The 16,120-nt window shown below is 39.1% G+C and overlaps 1 protein-coding gene across 2 annotated transcripts in view; it reads left to right on the top strand.

The window, feature by feature from the left end:
- MTX2 (metaxin 2) overlaps positions 1-16,120 on the top strand; it is a 55,402-nt gene that overhangs the window by 20,005 nt on the left and 19,277 nt on the right. The window contains exons 2-4 of one of the 2 annotated variants that reach the window (XM_042440177.1): positions 3,010-3,167; positions 7,528-7,575; positions 8,596-8,642. In XM_042440177.1, the coding sequence (XP_042296111.1) occupies positions 3,122-3,167; positions 7,528-7,575; positions 8,596-8,642 (141 nt within the window). In that variant the 5' untranslated portion in view covers positions 3,010-3,121. The remainder of the gene's footprint in view (positions 1-3,009; positions 3,168-7,527; positions 7,576-8,595; positions 8,643-16,120) is intronic. The other variant, XM_042440184.1, reaches the window with a different exon arrangement.

The raw sequence follows: 16,120 nt of genomic DNA, 5'->3' as shown, positions 1-16,120 counted from the left end.
TTATATTCACAGCCAGTTAATTTGCTCAGATTAGTTCTCTGTTGCTATCCTGGTGTTAAGGCCATTATGCCTTTTAACCTCGAACTCTAAGCATACTATGGTTGCTGGTAGTGTTGGCATATTAGGACAATCAGTATTGCCAATGCAAGGCTGTGCATTCATGTAGTGTATGATGAATCAGTTTGACACGTAAGGAAAGATCTTATTTTCATGTTTTAATGTGTAATATCTGTACAGGTTGAGTATGCCTTATTCCAAAATCCCCAATCTTCCAAAATCCCCCAGTTTTTGAGCTACACCTCTGTACTGTATTTGCACAACTGGAGAGACAAGCAAGAGTCTGTGAAATGGCAGGAGGCATGGACTTGTAGCAAGCACTGTGTTTGGATTCCTTTTATTTCACAGATCCTCAGTCTCTATCCAGTCTCTTTATTTCTTATTACGTATATGCAAATACAGATATTTCAGAATCCGAAAAAATCCAAAATACAGAACTCTTCTGTTCCCAAGCATTTTGGATAAGAGAGACTCAAACTGCATATATATTATGGCAAAGGAATACTATTTTGTATCATCTTTAAAAATGTGCAGCATATACTCAACTATAAGTCGATTTCATGTATAAATTGAGGGCAGGTTTTGGGGCCAAAGTTATGGATTTTGAATTGACCCATAGATATGTTGTGGGTAAAAGGGGGATATGCAACAAAGGATGAAGCAGAGGAAAACAATGGAAAACAACCTACTAAATTCCAGCAGGAATAATTGTTTGTATTCATATAAAAGGGTGGGTAGATAAGAGAGTAGAGAGGATCAGTGCTTCCAAGACAGATTACACCCTTGCTTTTCACCAATGGATGGTTCCATTATTTGATAAGAGTAAAAGTATAGTATTTACATTAACTCATGGATAAGTCATCTCAGTTTTTTTGAGTCAATTTTTGACTAAAATTTCTAAATTTATATGTGAGCATATAAATTTCTAAAGAAAGATGTTTTTCTCTACTTCAGCTCCTTTCTGTTTCCCTTGTTAAAGACATCTTGTGGTAGATTTCACTTGCATCACAGCTTTTGAGAGCCCTATGTGTGCTTAGAGTACAGGGTAACTTAGAAAAGCCATCTGATTTGGAGTAAAACTCTTAAAACTTTCATCCTTCCTTGCTACCAGGGCTGGACCTAGCTGTGAGGCAACTGCCTCAGGCAGCAGATGCTGAGATGTGGTGGTGGGGAAGCACTGTGAGGTGTTTAAGGACCAAGACATCTATCCAGTTTAGCCTGCTCTGTGCCCCTAAGCTAACTTCAAGCCAGTCTGTTCAGCTTCATTATGTGAAAGGAAGGGGAGACCTTGAGGTTTATCACATGGAGGATTCTGCAACTAAGATACAGGGTGACTGTGGGTCCAATGATGCGGATTCACGTTATAATGTGTTTTTATCACACCTGGTTGCCCTTCCGTTGCTCTTCTGAACTGAGGGGGAATCAAATCTGTGGCAAGTCACATGATGCGGATTCACGCAAAGTGGAGTGAGTGCAAATTGTATTACCACACTGGTGCATACCATGCGGATTCAGCTATTCAAATTGGGACCCTTGCACATGCTCAGTGGGGCTCTGGACACTGTCGTCCTTCCCTGCCCCCTCCTTAGCTGTCATCCTTCATTGGGCTGAAGGAGCAGTCAGGGGGTGATGGGATAGGTCGCAGGGGGTCACTGGAGCCAGGATCGGGTTCAAGGAGCAGTGAGAGGATGATGGGATAGGTTGCAGGGGGTCACTGGAGCCAGGATCAGGCTCAAGGAGCAGTCAGAGGATGATGGGATAGGTCACAGGGGGTCACTGGAGCCAGGATCGGGCTCAAGGATCAGTCAGAGGATGATGGGATAGGTCACAGGGTAGCAGAGAGGATGAGATGGGGATGCAGGAACAGTCGGGATGATGGGATGGGTGGCAGGGTGCCAGAGATGGCATGAAGGAGGAGGAGGGGGATGAAGGATCAGGACGCAGGGGGCCAAGGGGGGCGACATCAGAGTGATCTTCCACATCAGATCGAGCCACACCAGTGATTCCAAAATGAACCCTCATTTTGGAATCACTGTGGAAGCGCCACGGAACGAGTGCCCATAGAAAGGAATCTCATCTGATAACACATTCACGTTATGATGTGAATCCGCATCATTGGACCCGCAGTCAACCCGGATCTGAACTGCAAAATCTCTAAAAACATCCTTGTCTTTCACCTCAGCAGCAAAATGAGTTGGGTCAGCCCACTCTTCCAGAATTTCCTTAGGTACTCGTAAAGTGTTACTTCTCACCCCTGATTAATCATCTCTTTCAAACAGATGCTGTTGAAAGAGATGGCATCTGCTTTACAATTGTTGCAGAAATGTGGCATGAAAACTGCCCTGTAATGGCAGTGCAATGTGCCCCTGATGTAGACTGAAGTCTGTGAAAGCTTATGAATTTCTTTACCTCAAGGGTGCTACAAGATCCCTTTGTTACAGCAAAACTGAGGTCCAAACACAGTGCAGACACAATCCAGTTTGAGACCGCTCAGTGCTAGGGAATCCTATGAATTGTAGTTTATTGTGGCACCAGAGCTCTCTGACAGAGAAGGCTAAATACCTCACAAAACTACAGTTCCCAGAATTCCCTAGCATTGAGGCAAGACAGTTAAAGCGGTCTCTAACTGGATTATTTCTGCAGTGTGCTTTGGACCTCAGTTTTGCTGTAATAAAGGCATCTTGCTTTGTCTCAGAAGTGCAAAACTCCAGGTACCTGGTAGCTTCTGCCCTTTTTAGAAAGCTGGGCTTACTGACTGGTCCTTTGGTTCCTGTAGAAGGCAGAAACCAGTTTTTCCGTTTTCCATTTGGTTCCTCAGCGACTTCTCTTACAGTTTTCAGAATGAATAGCCATGATCCATCTCTGGCTCCATCTGTTTTAAGTTTCCAGTGGGTAGCCAAAACAGTGCTTTTAACATTTGCAAATATGTTTTTATCATTGTATTGTTTTTAGTGACTGCCTCGGGAACCATTGTGAGCTAAAAGAAAAAGGTTGGTCTGTCACAGGCAACTTGAAGGCACATACACACAGCCTGAGCAAAAAGAAGAAGCCTTGTGGCCATCTAATGTTAAGTGACATAGGCGTTTGTGAACTGCAGCCTCTTTCTTCAGGTGCATGATGCTATGTAAAATCTGTAATGATTTGACAATAACAGTTGTGAAAAAATTTTAAAACTTTTTTTAAATATAATTTTTATTAAGATTTATTCTCATAAAAGACGGCAACAACAAAAATGAAAAGTGACCTATAACACATAACAAAGAAAGTTCCACAATAACAAAAAAACGCTAACATAACAAATATCTCCTTTCCCCTCCTCCTTTCCCCCCCAGTTTCCCACACATCACTAACTGCATATACTGTATTTAATTTTTACATAAAATCAGTTCTCTCTAACTTTCACTCTTTCTAAGATAGATAGATATAGATATATTCTTTTCTACTATGCAGAAGGAAGTTCTTCTTACATATTAAAACCTATTATTTTGTTGCCTCCTTTTCTTATCATAATTTATAAAAGGCTGCCATGTACATAAGTTTGTATTAAATTTCCTTTTAACCAGCTTGTAAGCTTATGTGATATACCCAAATCCAATAATTTTTGGATCCACTTTTCAACATTTGGGGTTTTCTTCCACTTCTACTATCATCCTTTATGACATATCACATAATAAGACTCTGTTCTCTCAGTTTTCTCTTCAAAGTCTAATAAATTTAAGAAGAACTGTTAAGGTATAAACTGTATTTCTACTTTCACAATCTTTTGTATCATCTTACTAACTTTTTTACACATCCATCATTGATGCTAAAATGATCCCAGATATTTGTCACTCTTCCAACATCTATTATTTATATTTTTATAATTTGTGGCCAGTTTATTGGGAGTCGAGAGCCTCCTATCATTTTGAACATTTTCCATTCAAATCATAACAGCAAGCAGACTTTAACCCCTTAAACCATACATACTCCCATTGTTCAAATGGTATCGTCTGGCCTATATACCTAGCTCACTTCGTCATACATTTCTTTACGTGTTCATCTTTTGTTTCAGACAGATGTTAATAATAATTTATATATTTTGGCTATCAAATGAACATCTTCTCCAAATATCAATTTTTCAAATTGTTTCCTCTTTTCCAAAATCAAATTTATCTTACCTATTTTTTTCTCTTAAGGGCTAAATGCATGGTCAGGATATGATGAGCCAACCCCATTGTATCCTGTCCACGGACCTGGACCATTCCTAGTTTTGGCACTTACCTAGTTTGGCATGGTGACAGGCCATGGAAACCCCACTGGATGACCTTGGGTATTCAGAAGTCTCCTTGTTCTCACACCATGGAGCCACCACCTAGCTTGTCACCGCCACAGTTCTCCTTGCAGGCTCCTGCCATGGCCAGTAAGGATGAAAACAGAGTGCCTGGCTTCACCCATGTGGCCAGGTGTCCCCTTCCAACATCACAGGCCACAACTGGAGCCTGCAAAGAAAGATGATGGCAGCAATGGCACATAAGAGGGCATGTGGCTATCTGAATTACTGGGTGTCACGGCAAGTTTTCTGGGAACTCTGTTGCAAATAGCTGGTTATTTAGAATTGGGCTATGGACTGGTTGGTTTGGAGTTAGGCCAGATCTTCCAAAATGGTGTCCAGTCGACCCATTCTTGGTCTGGGGCTGTTGGCCTGTGTAATCTGAGCAGGATGACATCAGGCTAGGGAGAGAAATGGGCCTTTTGGCCTATGTGTACAGCCCCTTAGTTAGTAATACAATAACCACTGTATTTTATACCCCTCTTCCTCTAACTGATGCAAATGTTTGAATTTCCACATTCCACAATCAATTTCTATTAAATACCTGTATCTTAATCATGTCTGTATACTGTACTTCCTAGTTCACTTCTATTGAATGCTCACTGCAGTGATAACCATCCTGGCATTTTAACACTAAGGCTGCATCTACAGAAATAATGCAGTTTGGTATTACTTTAACTGCCATGGCTCAATGCTATGGAATTTTGGGATTTGTCGTTTTGTGAGACGTTAGCCATCTCTGTCAGAGAGCTCTAATGCTACAACAAACAGGGATTTCTTGGCAGAATTTGTTCATAGGAGTTTGCCATTGACTTCCGCTCAATCTGAGAGAGTGTGACTTGCCCAAGATCACCCAATGGGGTTTCCATGGCTAAAGGTGGATTCGAATCCTGGTCTCCTATTGACCTAGTCCAGCACTGAAACCACTACACTGCACTGGATCCTTTCTTCATCATAATCCTTGTATAATGCTACAAGCTCTAAATGCTTTTATTGCTCTTGTTTTAGCTAATTTATAGTCATTCTAGAGCTCTGCATTCTTCTGATACTGATCTCTTGGTTAGATTAAAGATTGCATCTCTTGTCTGATATCCCCATCCATTTTCTTTGGCAGCATCTTATTTTCAGATTTCCTATCCTCCCAATATTTGTATAATTCAGTCCCTCCCTCTCTTTTTCAAAGGCTGCTTCTAATTCATTGAAATTTTAACTTAGAACCAAGTTAAATGTGAGGATATCCACACTTTTGCATCTATCTTGCAGGCTTTTAAAGATGCAAATTGTGTTAACTGGTGAAGTATGGTGGTTCAAATTTAAATCTTTCCTCCTTTGTTGAAGTCTTGAGGAAAATCTCTTTTCTTCTGAAGCTGATGTATACTTTGGAGGGAACTCTTTCACTGACACTGATGAGGGATATCTTCCCAGGTAACTGTAATTTTAATTTTGGTCAGTGATTCTCTTCTTGGATTGTTTTTCCATCCTTTTTATTTCTCAGTTTATTTTGGCTGTAAGCCTGTGAATAGGCTATTATCACTATTAATGACTATTGAATCCCCTGTCTCCCAAATCTGTTTAAGAAGTAAATTCTAATATTAGTATAATCGCTTACAAGGTAAAATGCATTCCAAAAGGCCAAACAGTAATTCAGGTGTATGTCCAAATTTGAGTTAGCTTATAGGTAGCCTTTTCACACATGGGTTAACTATTTAAAACAAACGTTTGGGTTTAGAATCTCACTCAGCATGTTATTCATAAGGAATTGCTGAATCTACAGATCTTTTTCACAGTGCCAAATAACTATAGCTCAACATTGAAAAAAGTACAAACCTCAACATGTGTTCAGGTGATATTTATAGAATCTGGTTCATGACTGTGATGCATGAGTTGAATATTGACGCAGGCCTCTGCATGTCTGGCAAGAAATCATCTCTACTGAGTTCAACAGGGCTTGCTCCTAGGTATGTGTGTGTAGTAGGATTGCAACTTCGTTTCATAGAGAATGGGTTGATCAATTGGTTGTGCAATAGTTAACATTTATATAGTTATTGCAGTCATTTTCAAACTGCATTGAAGAATTTTCAGAAGTTTTCCCCAAAAACTGTTAGGGAGAAGATATGCCATAACAGACCAGCTTCTTTTGAAAAGCATTTTGCTTTTTCCTCCTGCTCTTCCCTTTTAGTGTGCAGCTGCAGGGGAGCATGAGAGATGGGGAGGCCTGACAAAACAGGTGTGCACTCCTGTGACACATTCCTCCCACATCCTCTGAGATAGCCAGGGAGTTTGTCATAGACACACAGGAGTTTCTTGGCAGATAATTCTCCATGGAAATAATTACCTGAAGGCAGCGAGTTTGAAAACAGATTGGAATGCTGACTCTTGTGGTATTCTCATATGTGAGAGCATGTGGCTTGAAATCTTCTGTGAAGTGATGGTACAATATTTATATTAAAGATATGAACAAATAAAATATTCTGCTTCCAGTTTTTATGCTACTGTCTTATAGCCAGTGGTGAATGTCTACCAGCAGAATGGATCTTGGTGGAACAAGTTACCTTCCCACTGCAGCCCCCCTATATGTCTCCCAAATCTGCTCTGGAGTATTGGGGGCACATGGGGGAGGAGAGAAAAGGAAGTCTACTGAATGGCATATTGGATGTTGCCCTGTGTGAATATTTGAAATGTAATGTTTTACATTTCAAGGCAAAAGCAGACTGTGTAATTAAAGATGCTTACCACTGTGCCCTCTTACATGGAACTGGATATGAACTTGTTGGAAGTGTTTTTCATTCATTGCATTATAGGATAGGGCCTTGTGTAGAGGGCAGAAAAGAAAACAGTATATTGGGAATAGTATATTCTGCGGGACATTACTTCTGAATTAAACCTGAGGAGTAACCTATAGTAATGGCTTGGTAGGGTTTGGGATATGGCATGTAGTACATAATGGGCCTTGTAAAAATATTGAAGCACGATTATGAATGCTTCTTCTTCTAGCTGGCTGCTTGGTGGTGTAAGGAGAAAACTGGGAGATACTTGAGATAGTTTATAAAGTTGTGGTGGGTGCAGGGAGACACTGTCAATTCAAAGAGAGAAAATTCTTGTCTAAAACAATTATGTATATGCTATACATTCTAAATTAAACTATTTATCTTCTTCTGCAGCTGCAGAACCTTGGCCTCAGAATGCAACCTTGTACCAGCCATTGAAAGGTGAGTACTTGATTTTCTGCAGTTTAACCATGATTTCTTCATCAAATATGCAGCAGCATAATGGGAGCCTGACAGGTGAGGGTGGTGGTAGTTCAGATAGACCTTGTTAAAAAGAGAATCCTTTGTGGTAGTTATCTGGTTCATCTTTTTTTTTTCTTATTCTTTGCTAAACTTGTATCTGCCAATATAAACCAGCTATTCATGGCCTATAAGGTCCTTGGTTTATTATTGACTCATTATATTGGCTGCTGTAGGCAGTGTAAAATGATGTGGTTTGCAGGCCCACTTGGCAGATTTACTGCGCCAATAGCTGAGGCAGCAGATTTTTGAAGTCTTGTGGTAAAGTGGGCTCTCGGTAAAAAGGAACTGTTAAAATGTATAGGCTAGGATGGTTCAGGCTCCCTTTAGCAGCTCTTCATATATCATCAGATCACATTATGGCCCCCATTTGGGGCTCAGCAGCCTGCTACAGTTGTCAGAAGACTGCAAAGTAATGAAGACTAATAGGTAGCAGCCCTAGTCTTCTAAGCATGGAATTTTTATTGCTGTGTACTTGTCATCTTTCTTTTGTGTGACAGACCTAGACACAGTGTGCGATATTAACTGCAAGCTGTTTTTTTTGTAGGTTCCCAAATGCTTTTACTTTTTTAGCAAGAGAAATTATGAAGTTGTTGGTTTTTATTTCTATTAGGAAATGAGTAATTGTCTTTTTATTTATATTAAAAAAGAAAGGAAAAACCTTAAGACATGGTTTTTGTTGAGATTTTTAAAAGAACTGTTGGAATGATACAGTAAATTGTGAGGGCATATCTAGAAGAAATATTTCTGATCCTTCAGACCACAGGCTTTTAGAAACTGTATTAATGTAATGGGGCATGTGATTCGTGTTAAAGCAGTTTATCTCCTTAAGTTTGTACACCATTTATTTTTACACCCTAAAGGAGCTTCAATTATTGAAAGCGGAAGAAATTACTATTTCTGATAATTATTCCTTACTTTCTTTATTATTTTATTTTACAGAGGAACAAATTCTGCTTTCTGATAATGCTGCCTGTCTTGCTGTTCAGGTAAAACAGAGTCATTTTTCTGCTTAGGAATGTAGGGTACTTTTTATACTTAATGGGACTATTGATTCCTCTTACCCACTTATGTTGAACTGATTGGGAACAGCAATCTGGCTTTTTGCAGAGGAGTCTATCCCAACGGTACCTGGTGATTTCGGGAATTGAATCTGAGATCTTCTGCATTTAAAGAATGTGCTCTACATATGTGCTACAGCCGTTTCCCACCTATTAATATATCTTAGATTTCAACCATGAGTCCCTAGATGTTCTTGGACAGTTCTGGGTTGCATCAACAGGAGTACAGTGTCCAGATCAAAGGAAGTAGTTAGTAGTGCCACTCTGTTCTGCTTTTGGTAAGACCTCACCTTGAATATAATGTTCCATTCTGGCCACCACAATTCAGGAAGCTGGAACATGTCCAGAGAATGGCAACCAAGATGTTTATGGGTCAGAACAAACCCTTTGAGAAATGGCTTAAGGAGTTGGTTTATTTATTGTATTTATACCCCAACCTTCAGCCCTAAAGGCTATCAGAGCGGCTTACAATTTTTAGCTTGGAGAAGAGAATACTGAAAGATGACATGATAGCTTTCTTTCAATATCTGAAGGGATGTTATGTAGAAAATGGAGCAAACTTGTTTTCTGCTCTTCCAGAGACTGGAATATGAACCAATGAATTCAAATTACAAGAAAAATTCCAATTAAACATTTCTTACTGAAAGAATTGTTCACCAGTGAAATAGATTGATTTGAAGGAAGGACTCTCTTTCTTTGGAAGTCTCTAAAGAGAGGTTGGATGAGCATCTTTCAGAAGTGCTTTAGTTATGCATTATTGCATAACAGAGGGTTGGTCTAGAAGAGACTTCATTAGGCCATCTTGGGCTTCTGATACATGTAAATGCAACAACATCTGGACACTGTAAATTGGGAGCCTTTGTTGCATGAGACTGGGGACCTTCTGTGTGTGTGTGTGTGTGTGTGTGTGTGTGTGTGTACGTACATGCACACCTGTGCCTTCAGGTAGCCTGTCGACTTATGATGACCCTATCAATTTCATAGGATTTACCGGGTTGGCTGAAAATTTCATTAATTCCATTGAAATTGGAGTTTTATGCTTCAGTGAGGGTTTAACTCTGAGTCATTTTATTCTGGCAGTGTTTGTGTTCCCAGTTTTCTTTCAAGAAGCTTAATGGGAATGTGGGGAAAATATTATTTAGGTCCAAAACACACTGCAAAATTAATCCAATTTGAGACTGCTTTAATACTGGCTCCATCCTATTGAATCCTGGGATTTGTAGTTTATGGTGGCAGCAAAGATCTCTGACAGAGAAGGCTAAATGTCTCAGAAAATGATAGTTCCCAGAATTCCCTAGCATCGATCCAGGATAGTTAAAGCAGCCTCAAATTGGATTATTTCTGCAGTGTGTTTTGGACCTTAGATTCTTTTCCTCTTTACTTTAGACTTTCCCTAGGAAGTTTCCAAAAAAGAAAGCAACAGTTGTAGCCAATGGGCACAAATATGGTGCCAACCTTGGCACATTGGGGTGGTTGGGTAATTGCTACTCCCCAGGGACATAGCCAAGGGGGGGGTGTTCTTGTGGTCCGGACCCCCACCTTCCGTTAGAAAAATGAATGGTGCGTGCTGCTGCGCCACCACACCCAAGCCCCAATATAATGGTGGCACTTAGTCTGGACCCCCCCTTCCTAAAATCCTGGCTACGTCCCTGTACTCCCCCACACCAGAATCTTTGAAGATTTGTTAGTATTTTTTGAGTTAATAATCCACAAAATTATAGTTTTTTTAGGGAAGAGCAGCAGGATAAAAAATAGTCTATTGTAGAGGTTGAGTCCTTCTTATCCAGAATTCCAAAATTGCCTACATAAGATAGTGACACTTTTGTTGTCTGATGATTCTGATGATTGATGATTCAATATACACAAACTTTGTTTCATGCAAAAATTATTAAAAATATTGTGTATAAAATTATCTTCAGGCTATGTGTATAAGTTGTGTACAAAACATAAACTTAACGTTTAGACTTGGAGTTCCATCTCTAAAATATCTCATTATGTTTAAGCATGTATTCCAAAAAAGCTACAAATCCAAAACACCTCTGGTTCCAAGCATTTTGTGAATAGTGATGGAAAAGGATTCCATTTAGTTCTCATTTCAGTGGGAATGTGACAGATTCATCCTTCCTAAATCAGAAGCCAAGATTCTGCATCAGGGTTGTATAACATAAATCTCAACATGTGGATTTATGCACTGATTGTGTTACAGAATTCGTATGTTGAATGGCAAAGTTAAGCAACTGAATATGCATCTGAATTCACCCATGCATCTGTATGCAATGAGGCCACATGCCCAACCCTGTTGCTGCAGCCTTGAAGTGGATGCATGCATTTTGCACTGGGCAAATATGTCCAGCTGCTTATCGTAGGGGACCCTATGCATGCATAAGGCTCCCAACAGGATTCTTGTCAGGAAGTGAACCAAAATCAAAATATAAACCATATGCTTTGGTCTTCATAAGTCTCAGAATTTTCTCTCTGAATGAAAAACTTTGTATATGAAAGCTTATATTAGTGGAGAAAAAGCACAAAATTATATTAAGGAATGTTGTTTTGTGAAAATGTATATACTGTTGGCCCTTGGAACTTGTGGGGGATCCATTCCGCCCCCCCCCCCATGTCTTCCAAAACCTGCACATATTCAAGCCTCATAGGCTTGAAAGGAGCATGTGCCTGTGGCACGCAGCCCAGTAACATTAATGGTGGTTGCCCCTCCATGGATTTTCAAGTCCACGCATCTCAAGTCTGTGGACTTGGAGGGGCGACTGTACTCTATTATTTAGAGCACTGGAAGATTTTCTGGAAGATTTTTCAGTTCTGTTTTTTTCTGAAGAAACAACATCACTTTCCTGAGGTTTTAAGGTTGAAAGGTGTAAAATGCCTGGGCTCTGTAAAGAGGAGAAACTTATACAGTAGATTTAGTGGCAAACTCGTGGGAGATGTCAGCTTGAATTGGGAGAAAGTTGCAACCTGCCCCGATCCCAAAAATTGAAAATTGGAGAATTGTTCATGCTGATTTTCAGCATTCTGTGTGATGAGAAATAGGACAAGACAACAGCATATAGGTGTAAAGAGCAGAAACGTGACAGATAAGTTGTAGCCTGAAAAGGGGATTTGGTTGCAGTCCTCTTTCTATCTACTTAACTGCGAGTGAGCCTCACTTAATCCAGTGGGGCTGACTTCTGAGTAGTCATGTATAGGTTTTCACTTTTAAGGGTTTTTTCTTAAGTAAAAAGGAAGGAGAGGTATGTAGATTAGTAAAGCCATATATAATGTAAAAAAAATCAAAATTGTGACAGTTGTACACTTTGTCATAATTGCAGGCATATAGGGAACCCTGGTGGTACAGTGGTTAAATACTGGTACTGCAGCTGTTCACAGCCATAAGGTTGTGAGTTTGATCCCAGGAAGGGCTCCAGGGTCCACTCAGCTTTGCATCCTTCCGTAGGTTGCTAAAATGAGTACCCAGCTTGTTGGGAGCAATTAGCTTAACACATTGTAAACCACATAGGGAGTGCTTAAGTGCACTGATAAGTGTTATACAAATGTACTGTACGTTCTGTTGCTATTGTTATGTATGTTTTCTATTACCAAAATACCCTAAAGACACCAAATCTCTTCTGAACTTGAAAGCTAAGCAGGGTTATCCCTGATTAGTACTTGGATGGGGGAACCATCAGGGAGTACCTGATGCTGTAGACTATATTTCAGACAAAGGCAATAAATAGCAAGCCACTTAAACATGGGTTTGCCATAAGTGAACAGGTGACTTGAAGGCACACACACACATACATGTATTCTATGTTAAAATGCTCTAAAATTTAAATTAAAAATCCTGAGTGAAACCAAGGATGGATAAAAAAGAGGAAGGAAGGGGAAGGAAAAGAAGGAAAAAGAAATGTGGCAGCACCTTTCAGACTAAATGGTTTTTATTTTCGCATGAGTTTTCATGGAGATAAACCTACTTCTTCCAGCGCAGTACCGAGTGGATCCAGAAAGATGGAAATTATGACCCTTGCCCTAACTTTTCATAGGATGGTTTGAGGTGAAACAGGTCTTTCAGATCTGTACAGTGGTCAGTTAGTGTTGATGTGTGAAAGCAATAAATCTGCTTATAGAAAGTCAGTTTTCCTGAGTTCAGAACGCTCTCTGAGAGGATTCCTTTTGTTACATGTACAGTAGTGAGGACTCTTGTATTGCTATAGATAGTGTGCCGTGAAGACATTGGCTTTGGTCATACTTCTGCTAATGGACTGGAATTTGTGAATATAATTCTGTTCAGCACTTTCTCTTACTAGTACTCATTTGTAATTTCCTTGTTAAAGGACTACAACCTGTAAATTCTTTACTGTATATCCTGGAAAGCTGAAATGTTTTGCAACTGTTTTTGTGTATTGCCATTTCTAATGTCGGATTTGTGTCTGTTTATTCTCTAGCATAGAGATTGTACTGTTTGTCCACTGTAGCATGTAGGGGAGCATTGCTGGCCTAGGATAGCATATATTGCATTGGAGGAAGAGCAAGCAAATGTACGTCTGATGTTGTGAGTGAGGTTATTGACCCCTGCAATATTGCTCCCAGAGTAGATGTGGGGACAGGGTTGGCATCTGTGTTTGTGGCAAGGTCTTGTCTCTGCCTTACCATCCATAAAATCTATCTTGTTGTATTTTTTTAAGATTTAGGCCAATAAAAGTCTGCCTCCCATATCTTTTGGGAGGGCTGTGTTATTCTCCAGAATTGGCTGTAGCTTGTAGTTGGTTCATTTGAATGGACTGAAGGTGACCACTAGGGATGTTCTGTCATTTTGTATTTTTGGCCTATTTTTTCATAAATAGTTCATGGGCATTTGCATCTTTTTGGTTCCTGTTACATTCCATTCCACTCTCAGAAATATGTAAATATGAACTGAACATTTATTATCGCTCCGTACTTCATTTGACGAAGTACACTAAGGCTATGTGAAAATAAAAACCAGTTAAGCTTAAAGGTGCTGCCATATTTCTTTTTCTTCTCCCTCTTCCTCTTTTTTAATTCTGCAGGAGATGAACATGCCTACTGTTTTGAAAGAAAGGACTGAGTAGATTTTTTTAAAAAAAGCGAATGTATAAGAATATTAGCACAGTCTAACTGTCCTTTCTGTAGTTATGAGTTTTTATTCCTAGGCGATTGTGATAGGATTATATTGTGCAAATACAATGTGCCCATGTCATACACGGCTTTCAGCTTATGCTGAAAGCTGCGCAATGGAAATGGCAATGGTGTGTGCGTCCGTGACATGCACGAGCCCTGTTATTTTCAATGGGGCTCAAGCATACACACTATTTGCCTTACGTGTGCGGGGGGGGGGGGGGGGGGGGGGGCTGGAATGGATCCCCTGCATAAAGGAAAGAACCACTGTATTTACAATACCAATGAAAGTCTATGAAATTATTTTTTTATGGGACCATTTCTAACTGATAATCTTGATCCTGTGGATGAGATTAGGACTGTTACAGTATTCTGGTGAGCAATTGCTTGCATAGAATTGCATCTTGTGGTGTCCATTTATTTTGTTTTTATATTTTATTTTAATTTAATTTAATTGATAAATTTTCTTGAGCCCAGGTTTCTGGAACAAGGGAGGATATAAATAAAATTGTTGTTGATGGTGCCACCAGCAGAATGGACACCACTGATAGAGTGGATTCTGTGTTTTATAAATTTTGCAAAGCTTTTCCAGAAATTTGGAGAATGAACCTCTACAGATATGAGAAGAAGGAGGGGTGCATAGGTGAGGAGAGTAAGTGGAAATCCCTTTGCATTAAGATATGTCTTCCTGCCTGATGCAGGATGGAGCCCATATTGTATTTTTATTGTATAGTCATTGTAAGTATTCACTTAATAGAGAAGAAGGAACTATTATATTTTTAATCTTTATTTCTATCTGTATTATAGCAAAGTTACTGGAGACTGTAATCATTATCATAAGAACATTAAAAAGCAAATTTTTATTTCAAAGGAGGATTTAGTTTATTTCAAACCTGTTGTTCTACACATGTCACTTAGATGATAAATTAACCGTAATATATTACAAATCTTATTTTTCTTCAATTTTCTTTGTTTTGACAGCTGATAGTAGCCATGACTATAAAAATGACTTCACAACATATCTGATTTTAAACTTTATAGAACAATTTTCTTTGATGTAAGGTGATGGTATCAGTTCATAAGAATCTGTAATAAGGAATGCACTAGTTATTTCTTCTTTTTAAAAGAGCTGTTTTCTAAGGAGTGCATTGGTCCATTGGTTTACTAAATATTTTAAGCAGTACTTAATAGAATAACAACTCTTTAACCTTTCTGATGAAGACTACCTTGTACTTTACCTGTTGGTAATCCATAATCTGTAACTGGTTGGATCATTGTTTTGCATCAGCCGTAAAGGAAGCTGCAGCTGGTTCAGAATTTGGGAGCCATGATTCTAGTTGGGGTAGAATTGCATCTTGTGGTGTCCATTTATTTTGTTTTTAAAATTTAATTTAATATGGCAGTTTTATTTCCTAATAATTTCTTTATTTATTTCCTAATAATGTTTTTCAGACACAGTTGAAAGTGCTGGTTTTGACCTGTGAAGTTCTTCCAATATATTTATTAAGGACCACCTGTTCCTTTATCATCCTGATCACATGTTAAGAACCTTAATGGTGGTGGTTCTTAATCAACAGAATCAAGGCGGTTAGCAATCAAGGAGGGAACCTTTTCATTTGTGATATCTCAGTTGTGGTGCAGCTTTTCCAAAGAATTTGCTAGCATTCACTTTACTATCTTTTAGGTGGCTGGTTAAAACTTCTATTGTTTTGAGGCTTTTAAAGATTTCATGTTTTAAGTATGGACATTGTAGAAATATTTTGCTTTGCTGCTTTGTTGTTAACTGATTTTTAGATTTAATTCTATTTATTACTATATTCTAAATTTTATTGTAAGCTAGTGTGGGATAATATCCTCCCTTCCACGGTGGTATAAATAATAAGATGAAATACAGTAAGTAGACACAGATGACCATTTAAAGAAAATAGTAAAGGAAGTATACAAACAAAAGAAACCAGTGTGTAAGACCTTCTTCAGTATATTTTTATGTTGCCTGTTTCTTCTCCATTTCTCCCCCCCCCCCCCAAATATTTCCCTTTGGCTCAGTGGCAGTGATGCAGGTGTTGCTTGAAATAGCACACACTTTATTTTGGTTCCACTGGGTTCTTTGGTCCTGTGTGATAATACTAGCAGTGGTAGTGATAAATTGGCTTTCAGCTGTATCCAGTCTTTTGAGAAATCCTTCCTTCTGCTATGATGCAAAGTACTACCACTGTGAAAATGTACAATTAACCCATAATAGTCAATGCATCCCTCCTGAAAAGCTGTGCAACTGTTCACCC

Source organism: Sceloporus undulatus, chromosome 1 (genome assembly GCF_019175285.1).
Source record: "Sceloporus undulatus isolate JIND9_A2432 ecotype Alabama chromosome 1, SceUnd_v1.1, whole genome shotgun sequence".
Taxonomy (NCBI): domain Eukaryota; kingdom Metazoa; phylum Chordata; class Lepidosauria; order Squamata; family Phrynosomatidae; genus Sceloporus; species Sceloporus undulatus.
Note: the sequence above shows the minus strand (reverse complement) of the source record. Positions and strands in the feature narration are given on the sequence as shown.